The 20,421-nt window shown below is 38.0% G+C and overlaps 2 protein-coding genes across 2 annotated transcripts in view; one reads left to right on the top strand and one right to left on the bottom strand.

Annotated features, from left to right (window-relative positions):
- Positions 1-2,770: 2,770 nt before the first annotated feature.
- LOC144959709 (uncharacterized) lies at positions 2,771-11,785 on the bottom strand. Its single transcript, XM_078892390.1, has 3 exons — positions 11,680-11,785; positions 10,975-11,075; positions 2,771-4,388 (listed from the first exon to the last, which is right to left on the bottom strand). Exons 2-3 carry the CDS (start codon positions 11,066-11,068, stop codon positions 2,953-2,955), a joined length of 1,530 nt encoding a protein of 509 aa, XP_078748516.1. The 5' UTR covers positions 11,069-11,075; positions 11,680-11,785; the 3' UTR covers positions 2,771-2,952.
- A 2,231-nt stretch (positions 11,786-14,016) lies between these two features.
- Positions 14,017-20,421, top strand: part of LOC144959492 (uncharacterized) — a 58,950-nt gene continuing 52,545 nt past the window's right edge. Inside the window, exon 1 of the mRNA XM_078892106.1 lies at positions 14,017-14,111. Within this exon, the coding sequence (XP_078748232.1) occupies positions 14,039-14,111 (73 nt within the window). The 5' untranslated portion in view covers positions 14,017-14,038. The remainder of the gene's footprint in view (positions 14,112-20,421) is intronic.

Here is a 20,421-nt window from a genome sequence, read left to right as displayed (position 1 = left end):
TAGTGCGCTCTTGGAATCTCCATCTGTTCTCTATTTGTACCATTCCCCTTTGTCTTTCCTTTTCTTGACTTACTTGACTTAGATGCCTTTCGCGTCTCGACCGAAAGATCGGGTCGCCTTGGCTGTTTCCAGTATTTCCTGTGTGAGGTGTCTCCAATATTGCCGGTCCTCTGCTAGGGTTCTCAGATTTTCAAGGTCCCCTGCCGTTATGAGACTAATGCTTTGTCCAAGTGTTGTGAGGTTTTTGTTTAGGATCACAGGGAGTGTTGTGATCGGTCTTCCTCTGAAAAGGTTCCCGTGTTTTTGGAAGTATCCCGACATGGCTTGGTTAGCTGGTATGTTTTTGTCCCTGCGTAGTATGTGACCGAAAAGTTGCCATCGTTGTTGTAAAATGTCAAGGGAGATTGGTCTTTCTTTTGTGATCTTATAGAGTGATTCATTTGAGATCTTTTTTGGGTATTTGATGTCCAGTACCCTTCTTAGCTGTGTGCGATGGAAGGCATCCAGATGTTCTTCTTCGGATTTTGTCAACGCCCAAGTGCCGCAGTTATACAGAAGTACCAGTTTTACAAGAGCACGGTACAGTTTCAGTTTGGTTTTTCTCTTTATTTTGTCACCTCTAATCCATACATTTGTGAGTTTACTGAGTGCGGCGTTTGATAGCTGTTTTCTTCTTTGTACATCCTCGGTGTCTCCAATTAGTGAGCCGACTTTCTTTGTTCTTTTCCATTCCTCTTTGTTCCTCGATATTGTTGTAAATTCGGTTTTATTGGCATTGACTTGGAGGTTATATTTCATGAGGGTATTTTGTATGATGTCTATATTTGCTGGTGTTGATCCAATAAAATCGACATCATCTGCATAGGCGATTTCTCTAGGGATTGCATTCTCAATATGAGTCGTTGGTTTTGGAATGACTTTTCGAACTTCTTTCAGAGCGTGTTCTAAGTATATTGTGAACAGAATCGGGCTCAGACTATCTCCTTGGGGGGTCCCGATGTTACTTTCGAACTGCGTCTGTTTTGTGGCCCCGTATATCCTTGGTTGTATCTTTGTGTTGCTGAGGAGAAATCGGATTATTCGGAGCTCGTCTTCGTCTACTATGTCTGTTAATATCTCCAAAAGTTTTCCTCTGTCGATCGTATCAAAGGCTGCGGACATATCGATTCCGGTTATTGTTATGGATATGTTTTCTTTGAGTGCCTTTGCTGCCAACCATTTATGTGTCCATACAACGTCCGATGTGCTTCGGTCTTGGCGAAACCCGCTTTGGCTATGTGATAGATATTTTTCTATTTTCGGTCTAATTCTGTTGAGGACAATAGTTGACAGTGTTTTTCTTATGGTATTCAGTAATGTTATTGGGCGCAGGTTGTTTACGGGTCCTTTCGTTTTTCCTGGTTTTTGTATTGTAATTAGGACACCGCTGTTTATGTCCCAGTCTTTGTGTGTTGAGAATGTTTTGTTCATTATGTTTGCAATGCTCAGATCCAGGGAGAGGGTACCGCATTTCAGCAATTCAGCGGGAATTTCATCTTCGCCTGGGGATCTGTTATTGTTTAGGCACTTTATGCTATTTCTAACTTCAGTTGTTGTGATGCGGTTGTTTAGGTCTCTAGGGTTTCCTGAGAAGGGCGATATTTGTGAGACTTGTTTGTGAAATTTCTGCTGGAAGTGGTCAGTTACAATGTCCAGGATATCGTTGGGATTTGTTGTCTGTTTGCCAAATTTATCCTGTAGTTTTTGGTTCTCGAATGGTTTTCGGTTCCTTTTCTTGGGTGCTCTAATTGTAATTTTAGAACTTTTTACTATCCATTTTCTCCCCTTTTACTGACGCTGATATGACCTAAATGTGTTGCAAGCGCCGTAAAACCCTTAAAAACTTGTCAAAAAACTCTCACACATGTCACTTAATGGAAGCTCTTTATGGAAGTCCCAGGTTTGAATTTTGTTGACAAGACGACGACCATTTTAATCAATATATTTATGAAGGACGAGATATCTGGTCAAATTTATTTTTTAATGTATTTTTTTCAGCGGTACTGCTGAGTAAACTTTGACCCAAATACAATTATTACAAGTAAATTTTTTGACCAATCAAAACATGGAATTTATGACACCCCTTCACACGTGCGCGATCGGACAAACATAGTTGGTTGTTTATAAACAATAACGTGGATTATATCGACCTCTCTCTCTCTCTCTCTCTCTCTCTCTCTCTCTCTCTCTCTCTCTCTCTCTCTCTCTGGTCATCGTTATTGTTTTCATTCTCGATCCTGTTATAAAGGTTTAAGTTTACACATTAATTTCTTTGTTGGTTCTATTCATCAAGCGGTAGAACAGTGGGTATTTTATTTGGGCACATACCATCGATAATAAATCCTGTGTCGTTTACTATGTTCACCAATCACTGTCATTGTTTACATTATAACGACTGTCCGAGAGGCGTGGTTATCTAAGTGTCTATTCCAATTAGATACTGCCGGATACACAGTTCATAGGTCAACTCAAATAATAATATGCTATTGCAAAGATAAGGACAAAAATCTGTCTGTTCACACATACCTTAATCCTCGTTTGATCTTCTTTCTTTTTTTCTTTATTTTTCTTTTGTTTCTCTTTCTTTTTTTCCCAGTGAATGTTACGGAAGCGAAGAGTGTAATGATAATACCGCCAGCTAAATTAACCGTCTCCTTACCAATCATTTTAAGTATTTTCCCAAGAAACACTCTTTCCCAACAGAAAAATTGATTTTAAAAAACTCAAGCAATCTCGTTACGAAACATTTTTATGCTCTTATTAATTAAACAAAGATTACTATCATATTGAGGTACAAATAAATATAAATTAGAACAACTGTATATTACATAATGTATATTGTGTCGTAACAAATGTGACGATTTTGCTGTAGGTGGTAAGGAGAGGGTTTAAGCAATGTTTTTTAAAATAACCTTAAGCCCCTTTCAGCCCTTTACGGCTCGACGAATCACGATCCGGGTTGAATTGAAATCTGTAATATTTGCAAGTCTCAACAGAATTCCCTCTACCGCCTTGACCACTTTGACCTCCTCCAGCAGCAGCTTGACCAATAGGAGGACCTTGATCAATTCGACCCCCTCCAGCACCTTGACCAATAGGAGGGCCTTGACCACTTCGACCCCCTCCAGCAACTTGACCAATGGGAGGACCTTGATCACTTTGACCCCCTCCAGCACCTTGACCAATAGGAGGGTCTTGACCACTTTGACCCCCTCCAGCACCTTGACCAATAGGAGGGTCTTGACCACTTTGACCCCCTTCAGCACCTTGACCAATAGGAGCACCTTGATCACTTTTACCAATTTGACCGCCTTGACCAGCTTGATCGATTGCGCCATCTTGACCGCTTTGATCACCTTTATCATTTCCACCACACTTATTGGCGCCTTCACCACCTTCACCGCCTTGACCTCCTTGGCCACCTTTGCCATCTTGACCTCCTTCGCCGCCTTCTTTTCCTTGACCACCTTCACTGCCTTTGTCTGCTTCATTACTTGAATTACACTGTCCACCTTGACCTCCTTGACCCCCTTGACCGCCTTGACCTCCTTGGCCTCCTTCTCCTCCTTGGCCTCCTTGACCCCCCTGTCCACCTTGACCTCCTGCTCCACCCTGACCTCCTGCTCCACCTTGACCTCCTGCTCCACCTTGACCTCCTGCTCCACCCTGACCTCCTGCTCCACCCTGACCTCCTGCTCCACCTTGACCTCCTGCTCCACCCTGACCTCCTGCTCCACCCTGACCTCCTGCTCCACCTTCACCTCCGGCTCCACCTTCGCCTCCTGATCCACCTTGACCTCCTTGACCACCTTGACCTCCTCCTCCACCTAGATCATCTTGACCACCCTGGTCGACTTGACGCCGCCGTCTAATTTGACCACCCTGACCATCTCGGCCAAATTGACCACCCCGACTATCTTGACCAAGTCGGCCACCACGATCACCTCCTCGACCATCACCTGCAGCAACAGCATCATCGTCATCCAGAATACCACCACCATCCACCACGACGTCCTCCATTTTTCCAACATAACGACCCCCAAATTCACCACCATCAACGAATTCATTACAGTCGCCGCCAGTCTTCAACTCCCGGCTCAACGAGGAATTCAAAAAATCCAAGCCTTTTTCTCTCAGCATAAAACGACAATCGTGAGTCTTAGTCACCAAATCGCACTGGACTTCGTCGAGCTCGCTGTTGTATTTGATACCGTAGGCGATGCAGGGAATGTGTGTGACACACGACACAGCACAGATAGCCTGTTGCTTCGTGGCAAATGACCTATACACAGGCCCCTCGTAACACATGTCGTCATATTCTATTGGTTCACCATATCTCGTGGTATCATCTAAGAGAGAAAAAAAAAGAAGATAAAAAATACAACTTGATTAGAGAAAAAAACACAACAAAAATAAACAAAAGAGAGAAAAAATGAGCTTTTATATAGCGCAATATCCACTAAACGTGATCAAAGCACTTTACAAAGGGTCCCTGGCCAACAGCAGCATGTAACATGTGGGAGGAGGCAGAACGCCTGTTAGGCGGTATAGATAGTATGCGCTTGACTTAGAAGCTCATAACATTGCCATCCGGAAGTATAACGGACCAACACACAAAAATATGTGTAACCATGAACTTTTATAGTCTGGATAGTACAGTTTAGTGAGAATTACTCCTAAACGTGGAGGGAAAAAAGCAAGAACAAACACCTGAGTGACGTTATCTTCGTTCTATCTATAGACACTTAGATAACCACGCCTCTCGGACAATCGTCATAATGTAAACAATGGCAGTGATTGGTAAATGTAACAAACTAGACATGTTTTACTATCAACTAGTAAAAAGCCCGCAATTTCGCGGGGAAAGAACTATTTTCATTCGATACTGTACTCACCATCATTTAATGAGGGCAGATTGGTAAACAACGTTGTCTGTGTAATTTGGTATTATATCTTCGGTTGATTTTTCTGTGTGGCCCAACATGAAGTGTAAGCCACTATAGCCTCTGACCCGTGACACAGCAACATACAGTTATCCGTGTGTGAATACCGGTTGTGGTAAAGAAAATCCCCACCTTGCTTAATGTCTGCCCCTGAGACTTGTTAATTGTCATTGCATATGACAATTTTACCAGAAACTATCTTCTATTTATAATAAATGGTAAGCCTGAATCAGTTGTTGTCGTCAGATTAATTCTAGGGATAAACACTATGTCGCCAGCTCTACTACCGGTAATTATCTTGGCTTCTAATACTTTTGAACTAATTTAATTATTAACAAACGGGTGCCATTAAGGAGGCCTGATTTAGGATTTATATTTCTAAGCAGTATGACTGACGTGTTGGCTTTCAAATGTAATGCATGTGGAGGAAGTCCGGGAGGTGTAAGTTCGTTCAAGAATTCAATCGGTATAAGTTGATGTCAGAGTCACTTTGAATGGAATCAGCACTGCGGTAAATTTGTTCAGTTGATGAGGTCAACCTGAACAGCATTTATTTTGTCAACATTTTCATGGGTTGTAGTCAAAATTGCTCTCTCTGATAGATAACGTTCATCCGCAAAGTTTAGATTCAAATCATTGTATACAGCATTTATCAAGCATTCTGGGTCATTTTCAGGAAGGCATAGCGCTGTAGGTAATTTAACAGAATACTTTCCTATTTCGCTGAAAACCAGCTCTGTACCATTTCCGATGCGGAGAAGCCAATTTGCAAAACAGTTATTGTCATCAGTAACCCTCATGTTCTTGTTCATGTGAAAAATGGTGACAAAATTCCAAATAATTGACTTGTTAAGTGTGACACTTAATATATCGGCTTCACTTCCTTTGTTAACAACAGGTAGAATTTGCCGAAAATCCCATCCAAGTACAACCACTTTGCCCCCAAAAGGTTTTGAACTGCCTGTTATGTCACAAAATATCCTGTTCACACATTCAAACACACGCCTGTCCATCATAGGTGCTTCATCCCAAATTATGAGAGAACTACTCTTCAGTAACTTAGCTGTGTCTGATTGGCGACTGATGCTACAGGTGCTGTTATCCGTTATTGGAATTGGAATTTTGAACGTTGAATGTGCTGTTCTACCACCGTGCTGACAAAAGATCAAAGGTGAAAATACAAATTTAAAGAATACTGGGGATGTAGGAGCTTTCGGAATGTCTCCCCTTTACTTAACTTATGGAAAAACAAACACCCTAGCACCTTTAATAACACTTATGACTAACCTCTCGAGCTAACCCTAATAGTAAAAAAAGAATCAAAATGGCGACTGAAATACCTTCATGTGATCAAGTGAATAATATCACTATGAATGCCACGATTTGCTGAAAAATGCCAACACACACACACACATGTATACACAACACACAACACACACACAAACATACACACACACACACACAATAACATATCATAACAAAACTGATCACCGCTAAATCAAGAACACAACGGAAGTAATAATAATACTTGATGTCATAAATAGATGACGCAAATTGACAACTTTTTACAGTGTCAAACTTAGTTGATTTTGGGAGCCAAGTGTCGTCGGTACATATTTTATGATATTATCTGTTTGACTCAACGAACTTTCAAACTGACTTTAAATTATAAAAGGAAATCAAGTTATCTGTTTATATATCTGTAAAAAATACATTCCTAATTTTCAAATCTTTCAGTAGAGTTGTGCGCCGTATCAATTTTTTTATTGACTCAAATAAGCACAATGTTCTCTACAATGCTATATTTTTTAAAGAAAGGATTGTATGATATGTCTAAGTAAAATACCCACTGTTCTACATCTTGATCAAAAGAACCAACACGGAAAACTACGTGTAACTTTAAAACGTTTCTAATATGATCGAGAAAATCGTGTGACAACTAGTCACCAATTTGGCGGTATAAAAACAATAACAACGTTCAGAGAAAGGTCGATTTCATTCACGTTATTGTTTATAAACAACGAACTATGTTTGTCCGAGCACGCGTGAAGGTGTGTCACAAATTCCATGTTTTGATTGGTCCAATATCTACTGGATAACTACATTTTTTTCCCGAAAGAGACAACGTTGTTTACAATCAGTTACTCGTTTTACATATATCTGAGAAATGGTGAGAAAGTGTTAGTCTTTTCCAAGGACTCAACAACTATGCACCGCTCAGAGCGGTGTTCGAACCCAGAACCTTCCGATCCGAAGGAGAGTGTCATACCACAAGACTACATAGCCGCACAAAAGAAAATGTCTCAAAACAGTACAAGTCGCTAGTTAGTCGTCTTCTTGGTCAATTCTTAAAATATCCGTCTGAAACATTGTGTATAAAACAGTGCCAGACAAAGCAAGAGAGAAAACTGTTACAGTGAATGACGTAATCAGTCGGATGGTGAAAAGGTTTGAACTGAGATATTGCCAAGTCTAGTTAGAAGGTCAAATTTTATCAGAAATGAGTTCTTGTCATAAATGATTAAATCAACCCTTTTTTTACATCTTCGGGAAATATCAAAGCTGAATTTCACTTCTAAATATTTGTTTACAGCTAGTCAAGTTGAAAAAGTATGAAATTTGAGAAAAGTTGCTGGATACATATCCCATAGATCTGACCATAACTTCATGAAAAATCACCCGATTTACTTCAAATAATGATTAAAATGCTCTGGGGATCATATTCTTTCTGAAAATGCAAAAACTTGTAAATCAAAATTTTTCACCTTCCGACTGATTACGTGATGCACTTTCACAAATAATAAATAATAAATAAACAGATAAATAAATAAATGCATTCTCTTCATTCATTCCTAAAGGAAAAATTTTCTTTAGGAAATATTCCAATGGATCACTGGAATAACCCAGGCGTCAGCCACAGTTCAGCGCCGCAAAGTGAGCTACGGCTAAGGTCACTTGCTCAAGGCCGCACAGCGTGACTGGCAGTTGAACTCGGTACCGTTCGGGGACGAAGCAAAAACCATACCGCTCAACCACGCTGTCCTAACCCTTAAAAAAAATAAAAACATAAGACTTTAATAGGACAACAGTGGCCGAATCTAATACTTAAATAGATTGTTGTAGGATAAACATTTAATTTTAAGTACAAAAGCAGAATAGTAAATAGAGCCTTCAACAATCAATAAATTACCGATGGAAATACGTGTAACTAAAAAATGAAAAAGGTTAAATGTATGGATAGACAAACAGAAAAAGAGACAGGCCTATTAATGGATAAATAGATAGGTAGATAGATAGATAGATAGATAGATAGATAGATGAAAAGGAGAGAGGGACACACACACACACACAGAGAGAGAGAGAGAGAGAGAGAGAGAGAGAGAGAGAGAGAGAGAGAGAGAGAGATTCGTTTTGTCGTGCTTTCTTTGTATACTGAAAGAAGGGGGGGGGGGGGGGTATTTTTTAGAAAATCAACAATGTGGTGTACGGTAAGAAAAACTTGAGAGATTCAATAACATGTTTTCATGTAAGTCATTGCACAATGAGCCCCAACCCGTCCTCCTCAAGCTGTCATCTGACTCAAAATGGAAACGATGCAATGAATAATTTGACCAGCCCATTTCTTTAATTGCAATCTCATTGGCCAATATGTTTCCAGTTGATTGACTATGACTTACTTTAAAACAAAGAAATGCTTTCTTAAACTATCCCTACAATTCCTTGCTCCGCCTCCATCCCTTTCTTCATGTCTACCTCACTCTATCCGTCTCCCTTTTGTTTCTTTCACACATACAAAAAAAAACAACACACACACACACACACAATTATACAGTCAGGCTTCAACTTTACGCCCTCTTAAGGCACAAGCACTCTCTCTCTCTCTCTCTCTCTCTCTCTCTCTCTCTCTCTCTCTCTCTCTCTCTCCTCCCCCTCTCGCTCCTCTTTTTCTTTATCTCTCTCTCTCTCTCTCTCTCTCTCTCTCTCTCCTCCCCCTCTCGCTCCTCTTTTTCTTTATCTCTCTCTCTCTCTCTCTCCCTCTCTCTCTCTCTTTCTCACTCTCTCACGTGTGTGTTCGTGTGTGTGTGAGTGTGTGTGTATTTTACTCTCTCATTCTTTCTCTTCCTCTCTCATCCTGTTTCTTGATATTTCTTTCCCTGCCCATCCGGCTTCACATAGTTCATAGTTTCAAAACTGTACTTTGAACGTATAAACTCTTCTCTATCTTATGACATTTTGAAATCGTAATTCCTGTAATAAATAAGACAAAAATGTCACATTAATCATTCTTATTTCCTTGATTCTTTATTTAATTATCAAAAATTCTTCAAAAATTGAGCAATGTCATGTTGCTCTACTCATTACTAGATGCACTTTTAGCATTCTCACTCTCTCCTCTCTCTCAAACACACACACACACACACACACACACACACACACACACTACAGCCACCACCACCACATTTTCATCACGACCACTACTACTACAACCGCCACCACCACCACCACATCATCACTACCACTACTACTTCAACCACCACCACCACCACCACATCATCATCACTACCACTACTACTACAACCGCCACCACCACATCATCATTACTACGACAACCACCACCACTACATCATCACTACTAGTAATACTATCACGGCCACTACTACAACTACAACCACAACATCATCATCACTACCACTACTACTACTACTACTACTACTACTACTACTACTACTACTACTACTACTACTACTACTACTACCACTACTATTACTACTACTACTACTACTACTACTACTACTACTACTACTACTACAGCCATTATCACATCGTCATCATCACTACTACTGCTACTACTACTACTACTACTACTACTACTACTACTACTACTACTACTACTACTACTACTACTACTACAGTAAAAAGGAAGAAAATGGGATAGTAATAAGTTCTAGAATTACAATTAAAGCACCCAAGAAAAAGTAAGACAAAGGAGAATTGGACTTAGTTTGAGATCACCTAAAAGTCTTATCCAGTCACAAGCACCGGTCCCCACTAAGAGGAATAAACTCAAATGTTTACAAATCATATTATGATAATGTAAACAAAACAGAATACATTACATAACAGAGAGATGATTTACAAGTAAAAAAATATCATCTCCCAAAACAAACTATACATCTGTTTCCCCTCGCACCAAGGGTATCCGGTCAGGGCCAGGACAAAACCAAGTAACCTCATTCCAAGACAAAGACAGAAAGTCAGTTGGAAAAGGATATAGGGGGATAAAAGACAGTAAGTACCTCCCTGCCCGCAATGGGAGGTCGGGAACCCAATCTAATTTAAGTCTTAGCATGTCCTATAATTTCATGAATAAAGAAAGAGGGACAAAGGACCCTCACCTCGATCATTAACCAATGCAGCTAGACAAATAAATAATAGCACGTGGTGGGTATCAAAATGCACAAACACACACATATGCAACACACGCATGCTGACGTCATGACACATTGCCCAGGCATTTTATTGGCCAACAGGCGCATGTGATGAACGTTGACAAATCAGAATCATTCATGTGTAAGGTTATCAGAGAAAAACCTAGACTTGTTTACAGTTTTTAAAGTTCATTATTGGTTGAACCATGAAATTGTGAAAACAGTCATGCTTTTCCTGAGATAGATAAAGACACGTATTGGTGGAGGAATATTACTGTCTTGGAAATGGTTGCTCTCTGAGAGAAAGTCAACTCTCGTTTTGAATGTGTTATTGATAGTTACTTTTTTAAACTTTAAATTTATATAACTTATCCTCAATATCTATGTTGAATTATTACGTCTCTATGTAGAAAAATGATTGTAGTTTCTGAAACAACCAAAAACTTAAATTTGATAATTTTGACCATTCCCACTTTAAAACCGGTTTTCTTCGTTTTTCCAAACTCGACTTAATACCTCTTCGAGGCGTAGGGTCACATATAGCCGCATTACCAGCCTCTTACCCGTGACGTCTGGACGAATGATACATCTGGCGTCACTGACTCCAATCAGAAATACAAACACTAGGACACACGTGCCACACATGTGAGCCGCCATCTTGAATCTGAAAAGAATAATTTTTAAAAACAGTAATGAAACAAACAATGCTGAGGTGGAGAAGAAGAAAAAAAATAACAATAATATAACCATCATCATCATCATCATCATCATCATCATCATCATCATCATCATCATCATCATCATCATCATCATCATATATCACCTATATAATAATAATAATAATAATAATATAATAATAATAATAATAATAATAATAATAATAATAATAATAACAATAATAATAATAATAATGATATGATAATAATAATAATAATAATAATAATAATAATAATAAATAATAATAATAACAATAATAATAATGATAATAATAATAATAATAATAATAATAATAATAATAATAATAATAATAATAATAATAATAATAATGATGATGATAATAATAATAATAATAATAATAACAATAATAATAACAATGATAATAATAATAATAATAATAATAATAATAATAATAATAATAATAATAATAATAATAATAATAATAATAATAATAATAATAATAATAATAATAATAATAATAATAATTAAAAAAACAATAAACATTAGCTTTCCTTAAATCATTGAATAAATAATACATATAATATAATTACCAATTCCAGAGACGATCCGTGTGTTGCTTCATGAGACTAAAGTGAAATTGATTGGAATGGATGATAGATATAATGTCTGAATATGTTGAGCGGTGAATCAAAGCTACTTACAGATTAGTTGTATGTGAAATCTATGATAAATAACATGTCCTGTTATCACTGTGACATTGTGTTCATGAGTTGCATTAATCGATACAAAACGACGTATATATATATATACAGGTCTGACATTCGAACACAATATTGCTGGGCCTACTTTAATATAAATAATAATAAAATAAAAAATAAAATTCCCTTTATTCGTCCCCAAGGGGAAATTTGTCTTTAGGGTCTATTCCAAGGGAAGACTGAAATAACCCAGGCGTCAGCCGCAGAGCAGCGCCGCAAAGTGAGCTAGGGCGAGGTGACTTGCTCAAGGCCACACGACGCAGCGGCAGGTGATTGAACTCGGTACCTTTCGGGTAAGAAGCAAAGGCCGTACCACTTGTAATGGACATTATTATATTTTTAAAAAATTTATTACAACAATGACCCCATAATAAATTGGGTTATCAGACCTGCAAATAAGTGCACGTCGATACAATCTCAAAGATAAGCATGGACTGTTTTAAAGTGCAAAAATGTGACCCATCGTCTCAAAATGGTATTATGTCGGAACGAACCAGATGCTTAAAAGCCGAATTAAATGTTAAACTGGTCAAAAATATAAATTGTTGGCATTAGCACCGTAAAGTATGGTATCCATTCTCCTCAATAAAACATACAAACTCAACACAAGTCTGATATTTCTGGCTATAAATTCAATTTTCAACATCTTACCAACCCGACTTAATACCGTTTGAGGTGAAGGGTCACAAATCTTCATTCACCATGCTCAATGCGCTGCTCAATGATATATCTGTAACTCATCGATTCATAACGGTAATAATAGGAGGGAGTGTTTAAATGTGTTCATGCTTTTAGACATAATTATCGCGCTTTTGTGAAGTGCAATATCCACTAAACGTGCTCAAAGAGCTTTACAAAAGGTCCCTGACCAACAGCAACACGTAACACGTAGAACGAAACATGACGCCTGTTTGGAGATATTATAATTTTTTTCCGACAGAGACAACGCTGTTAACGGCCAGGTACTTAATTTACAAATAAATAGAGGGGCCTAAATGAGTCAATAAAATGGAGATAAAGATAAAGGGAGTAAATCTGACTCATGAATGAACAACACAATACAGACGACGTTTCGGTCCTTGGCCTTTTTCAAGTAAACACAGAATACTACGGTTGTTTTGTGTTGCTCATTCATGAGTCTTATTTACTCCCTTTGTCTTTATCTCTACTCAATTTACATCTGAATACTGTCAGCTACTATGAGCAAAGAGCCTTTTCCAATGACTCAATTATGCGCTGAGCGAGGCCGAAACCTAGGATCTTCCGATCCGAAAGTGAGTGTCATACCACTAGACCACAAAGCTGATGATCAGAAATCTTTAGTCAACTTGTGCCATTATTTTGTTTTATAGATAGTTCGAAGTTGACGTCACTCAGGTCTTTGTTATTGTTTTTTGCCATCCGCGTTTATGAGTAATTCTCACTAAACTGTATTAACCAGACAAAACCGTTTAAAGTTACACATAGTTTAGTGTGTTGATCCGTCATACTTCCGGATGTCAATGTTGTGAGCTTCTTAGCCAGGCGCATACTATCTTAAAAGAAGGGGCGGCTCGGTCCGTAACTACCGTTAACGATAGATAGTATGCGCTTGGCTAAGCAGCTCACAACATTGCCATCCGAAAGTATGACGGATCAACACACAAAATATGTGTAACTTTAAATGTTTATAGTCTGGTTAATACAGTTTAGTGAGAACTACTCATTAACGCGGATGGCAAAAAACAATAACAAAGACCTGAGTGACGTCATCTTCGAACTGTCTATAAAGAAGGGGCGGCTCGGTCCGTAACCACCGTTAACTATAGGTAGTAGGCGATCGGCTAAGAAGCTCACAACATTGCCATCCGGAAGTATAACGGACCAACACACAAAACTGTGTGTATCCTTAAACGTTTATAGTCGGGTTAATACAGCTCAGTGAGCATTACTCGTAAACGCGGATGGCAAAAAACAATAACAAAGACCCGAATGACGTCAATCTCGAACTGTCTATAAGGGACCAACACACAAAACTATGTCATTTAAATCGAGCGATATTTGAGTTCGAGTTTTCTGGCCAAATTTTAAAATATGGGTTATTTTTTCCAGAGTACAGGAAGGCAGTAATACTAGCAAAAGTAAACCCAAACAACAAACAAACAGTTTTGAGAAAGTAACAGCTGGTGTGTTTATGTAATCTTTGATATATATGGTGTGTCGTGAGAAAGAATTCAAGTCAGACTTGTTATTCCCAAAAAGATTCTTGGCGTGTCCACTTGACGGTTAGTGCTTGATTTGTGTTTTGTGTTTTTTTTTTGTTTTTTGTTTTTTTTTGTTTGTTGTTGTTTTGTTTTTTTGGTTTTTTTTTTTTTTTTTTTGGGGGGGGGGGGGGGAGGGAGGTTAGTCTGAAACTTTTGAATCAACATTATAATACTAGGACTCGAAATGAAGTGAGTAGGAAAGTGACAGAAGACAATAGAGAATAAAATAGAAAAAAAAAATAATTTTTATTCTCTATTGTCTTCTGGCACTTTCTTACTCACTTCATGCGTCGCCATCGTTAAGTTATAGCCTGACACTGAAACCCCAAAAAGACTGGCATTTTGACATCATTATTTGGTTTTTGCACCGCCGAGTGAGTTGTCGTTAGTAGAGCTCATGGTAACAAGTGGTTCCATTGGTTGAACTATTGAATACAACTCACGATTTGTTTTCTTCTGTGGCCAAAGACTGGCGTTTTGACGTCACGTTTAGGTCAGTGTCGAGCTATAGATAGTATGCAGATGACGTCACTCAGGCCTTTGTTATTGTTTTTGCCATCCGCGTTTGTGAGTTGTTCTCACTAAACTGTACTAACCAGACTATAAAAGTTCATGGTTACACAGAGTTTGTGTGTTGGTCCATTATCCTTCTGGATGGCAATGTTGTGAACTCCTTGGCCAAGCGCATTCTATCTATAAGTTAACGATGGCTACGGTTCATGTCTTGTGCCTGCTCCACTCACTTTTCTGAATTAATACTATGCATGACTCAAGACTTTAGGATTAACAACAGGTCATCAGACACTAAAATTAAAATTTTAATTCTAAGATAAATAAATGGTCAAGCGACGTCCCCTCAAGCTTAATGTATAGATAGATTGAAGGTGACACTCAAGCCTTTGTTATTGTATTTTACCATCCGCGTTTGTGAGTAATTTTCACTAAACTGTATTAACCAAACTATAAACGTTTAAGATTACATAGAGTTTTGTGTGTTGATTTGTTACACTTCCGGATGGCAATGATATGAGTTTCTTAGCCAAGCGCACACTATCTATAAAAGTGTTCTAAAAGTTCTTTCCAATAATATTATTGTAATCGAGGTAGACTGCTGATGTGTTGGGAGGTTTTTGTTTTTCCTTCTATTTTTCTTTCTTGCTTTGTCTTGTACCTTTCATACACACTTGTTCAGATCTTTATCCACTATTGATGTGTTTAAATTTGTGACTACTTATCGCTTTTTACACGTTTCCTATAGATAGTATGCAGATGACGTCACTCAGGTCTTTGTTATTTTTTTTTTGGCCATCCACGTTTATGAGTAATGCTCACTGAACTGTATTAATCTGACTATAAACGTTCATGGTTACACATAGTTTGTGTGTTGGTCCGTTATACTTCCGGATGGCAATGTTATGAGTTTCTTAGCCAAGCGCATAAAATCTATAGATAGTATGCAGATGACGTCACTCAGACCTTTGTTATTGTTTTTGCCATCCGCGTTTGTAAGTTGTTCTCACTAAACTGTATTATCCAGACTATAAAAGTTCATGGTTACACAGAGTTTGTGTGTTGGTCCGTTATACTTCCGGATGGCAATGTTGTGAACTCCTTGGCCAAGCGCATTCTATCGATAATGTTATGATTTATTCTGGGATTGAAGTTTCTGTTGTTTCCAGGCAGTTTGGCGTGTGAGTATATTTATAAGGATCAAAAATTGTACTCACATAGCTTTATTTACTGCTTTAATCACAGAGGGTATGAAGGTAAATTCATGTCTATATGTTCTACATTTTAGAATAGAATAGAATAGAAGGTATCGACGTCGCTTGATTAGGCCACTGGCCTGTCGCCGAGTCTTTCCAGTCACTGAATGTCTTGTTCACAACTGATCTAATGCATTTCCCTACCTGATCTTGTGATCAGGGGCTAGCCTACACTACACTTTCTCTACTGATCTTTTGATCATAGCTATTTTGTCTCTAGACGTGTAAATATTGTCCACCAGACGGTAGGAGAGTCAATTCATGTTAAAAAGGATGTCATTGAGAATTTCAAATGCTTTCTTTTCAACAGCTCTTATGTCGTGTTTGTTGTTCAAATCTTTTCAGTTTGCAATTCATTATTTTACCCGATTCTTTAATTATTCTATTTAACTTGGATTTCTTTTTCACTCCACACCTTCCGCACTAGATTATTAAACTGAAAGTTAATACACTAAGTGGAAGGGACTTATAGATTTGTAACATTGTCTTTCTGCAAACATCAACATTTCTACATTTTCTGAGAATATACATTCTTTGACAAAGTTTCCTAGAGATGCCATCAAGACTACATGATATTTGATATTAAGTGATTCGTCAATGATCATTCCTAAATATTTGAATTGCTTGGCAAGTTAAATTTTTTGTTTATTTATCCGATTGCATTTGGAGGAACCTGACATTTCCTGAAATCAAAAATGTGTTCTTTTGTTTTTGATACATTGAGTTCAAGATAGTTTTTTTGGACACCAATTCACAAAATGTTCAGTTTGGTTTCCTATATAATGATTGTCTGATTCTTGGCTATTCAAATGGCCTAAAATGGCTGTATCGTCTGCATATCTCACATTGAGACATTCATCATAAATAGATATACAGTCATTTGCGTACAAAATAGACAAAATTATAATAGAGGGAGGGCTTCCAAAAGCTCCTACATCCCCAGTATTCTTTTTAAAATAATGTTCTAGTAGCGGGTTTGGGAGGGGGAAAACTTTTAGAAAAAAAAGACTCCCCCCTCCCAGACCCCCTACTAAAACATTATATTAAAAAAGAATACTGGAGATGTAGGAGCTTTCGGAAGGACTCCCGGAATAGACCCTCGAGACAAATTTCCCCTATGGGACGAATAAAAGGAATTTCATTTTATTTAGACTGCGATCAGGACGCAACCTTTGAAACATCACATGAACAAGACTTTCATAAAGCCCCCCCATAGACGCACAGATCTCATCGCGGTACAGGCACTGCTGGGTCGCTGTGACCCGATCCCTGCGTTTATCGCAGATGATTTTTGCCCACACACGGGGAGATATTTTTTGAGGCGATCGGCAATCGGGGGCGTGGCACTATAAAAAAGTGGACAATATTTTTTCGGATTTTCGCTGTTTTCACGTCGGATTCGTGATCAGCGTCAAATTTTCAATAGGTTTGACACTAAGAATTGTGTGTTTACTCCAACAATTGGTGAAATTAGAAATACATTTTAATTAATAGTGAGGCTATGTGGCCGACAGAACCGATCCCACTTACAGTCTCTTATTCTATCTTTCGTCGTGCGCACAATAGTGATTACTTCTCACTAAATTATATCAATTAGACTGTTGAAGGAACGAAATTGACACCATTCCACTCTTTGTTATTGTATTAAGGCAACCATTTTGGTAATTAGTTCTCACTAAATTATATCAATCAGACTTTTTACGTTCATGGTTACTCGTAGTTTTGTGTGACGGTACGTTATTTCCGACTGGCGGATGTTGTGAGCATTTTACCTAAACTTATAGCATCAACAACCGTCCAAGATATTCGCATCATATGTAGCAGTAGCTATAATAATCTAACATGTTGAGAGAGAGAGAGAGAGAGAGAGAGAGAGAAGAGAGAGAGAGAGAGAAATTTGCTTGCGCTATATATACCACTATATTCAATAAAGGTGCTCAAATCACGTTATAATGGTCCTTGGCCAACAGAGAAACATGTTAGACGAGACATGACTGTGAAGCGATATTACAATTGTCTCCCGACAGAGACGACGCTGTAAACACCGAGGTAGTCATTTTAAACGCGATCAAGGTGAGAGAATGCAAGTAAATGCGTCCGATCCAAAGGCGAGTGTCATATCATAAGTGTCAAATGCATAACCGCACAAAAAAGTGATGAGAGAATAGATACATATTATGTATTGAAGGAGGAGAGAGCGGATGGAGTGAGTAAAGTTCTTGGATATTTATAGAAGGAACCAAATTGACGTCATTCATCTCATTGTTATTGCTTTTAGACACCCATTTTTATGATTAGTTCTCATTAAAATATATCAGACTATAACGTTCAAGATTCCATGTAGATTTTTGGGCTGGAGTGATATTTCTGGCTAGCGGACTTTGTGAGTATTTTAATTTAACACAGAGCATCAATAGAAGGAATGAATTTGACGTTAGTCAACCCGTTGTTATTGCTTTTAGACAGCCATCTTTTATAATTAACTTATCACTAAGTTATATCAATCAGACTATCAACGTTCGAGTTTACAGTTTTGTGTGTTAATATGTTATACCCCGATGGAGATTTCGTGAGTATTTTTCCAATACGCATAACATCAATACATTTGCAATCCGATTTAAGTTTAAAAACAACGTAGACCACGGAAATGTTTCCATTTTGTGGACAATAAAGATTTGTTATTTATTATTATTATTATTATTATTATATTATTATTATTATTATTATTATTATTATTATTATTATTATTATTATTATTATTATCATTATTATTATTATTATTATTAATTATTATATATTATTAATTATTATTTTCTCATTTCGGACCCTCTGTTTGGAACGCCTTACCACGGAGCATTCGTGAAAAAGAATCTTTGTCTATTTTTAAACGTTCGCTTAAAACATATCTGTTTCGTTTTTAGTAGATGTTATGAGAAGCAAGATAGGTCTGTCTTTTCTATTGTGAGTTGTGTGTCTGGGTGTGTGTGTGTGTGTGTTTGTGTGTGTGTGTTTGTGTGTGTGTGTGTATGCTTGTGTGTGTGAATGAGTATGTGTCAGCCAAAGTAATTTGTAATTTAAGCGCTTAGAGTCTGGTGTCTCGGAGTTATAGCGCTTTATAAGTTTTCAGCATTATTATTATTATTATTATATTATTATTATTATTATTATTATTATTATTATTATTATTATTATTATTATTATTATTATTATTATTATTTATAAAACAAATCGACAGTGTTCCCGTGGCAGGTTAAACGGGTACTCCTCGGGACTACTCGCATTCGCACCCCCCCCCCCCACCACCACCACACACACACACGCACACAGCTCTTTTTATTTATTTTTTTTTGGGGGGGGGGGGCGTTGTTTGTAGATTATAATTCAAGGTTACAATGCCCACCCCTGTCATCACGTTGTCAAGGCTTTTTGGCATCTACCAATCTCAAATGTCTGTGTCAAGGTCGACCGTCATGTCGCGTCGACGGGTGAGGAAAAAAAAATAACTGGCATATTATTATATCATTACATTGAAAATTATGAAAATAATTTTTTATTTTGTATGATATCCTTTATAAATTTTACGATGATCAAGAACGAAACTTTTGCCATCTACCTATTAATAATAATACAGCATTTATTTGGCGCAATATCCACGTGCTCAAAGCGCTTTACAAGGGGTCCCAAGGCAACAGCAATATTAAACTTGAAAGACGAGACATGACGCCTGTCAGGCGATGTGACATTTTTCCCAACAAAGACAACGAACGGCCATGTACCCATTTTACACGGTGAGAGAATGTGAGTAAAGAGCCTTTTCCAAGGACTCAACTCTGCGCCACTCAGAGCGGTTCTCGAAACCTGAACCTTCCAATCCAAAAGCGAGAGTCATACCACTTGATCCATCACAAAACACGGAGGGGCACTGTTTTGTCGGCCACATAGCCTCAATATTAATTAAAATTTAAATTCATCAATTTTTGGAGTAAAACATAGTTCTTGGTATCAAACCTATTGTAAATTCGACGCTGATCACGAATCTGACGTCAAACAGCGAAAATCCGAAAAATATTGTCCAATTTTTTATACTGCCACGCCCCCCGATCGCCGATCACCTCGAAAAATATTAAGCAAGGCGGGCTTTGCGAGCGATCGACCGTCCTTCTGCTCGTCGGCCAGGTATTTGGCCACACACATTGCGTTTTCACCCCGGTTTGCCTGATCGGCGTACGAACCTGGATCAAAACCGGGCGTGTATGGAGCCTTTAATATAAAAGCAGGCATGTGTGATTGTGGTGAAGGAGAAGAAGACGTCCACCATGAACTCCCGATTAGCCCAAAGTGTAAAACAGCAAGAGAGGATTTTTGGCCTGATTCATGTATAATAAACTGTATGGGTCCCTGACCATAGCCATCGTAAAGTTATAACCTGACACTGACCAAAAAATGACGTCAAATGCCAGTCTTTGGCCACAAAAGAAAACAAATCGTGAGTTGTATTCAATAGTTCAACCAATGAAATAATTTGTTTCCTTGAGCTCTACTAACAACAACTCACTAGACGCTAC

The sequence above is a fragment of the Berghia stephanieae genome, chromosome 14, assembly GCF_034508935.2.
Source record: "Berghia stephanieae isolate SIO BIC M18660-M18661 chromosome 14, UCSD_Bste_1.3, whole genome shotgun sequence".
NCBI classification, from domain to species: Eukaryota; Metazoa; Mollusca; class Gastropoda; order Nudibranchia; family Aeolidiidae; genus Berghia; species Berghia stephanieae.
Note: the sequence above shows the minus strand (reverse complement) of the source record. Positions and strands in the feature narration are given on the sequence as shown.

Coding starts and splice junctions, on each gene's coding strand:
- LOC144959709 (XM_078892390.1), bottom strand. CDS start 11,068: ATGGCGGCTCACATGTGTGGCACGTGTGTCCTAGTGTTTGTATTTCTG. Junction 4,389..10,974: donor CATTCGTCCAGACGTCACGG/GTAAGAGGCTGG, acceptor TTTCTCTCTTAG/ATGATACCACGAGATATGGT.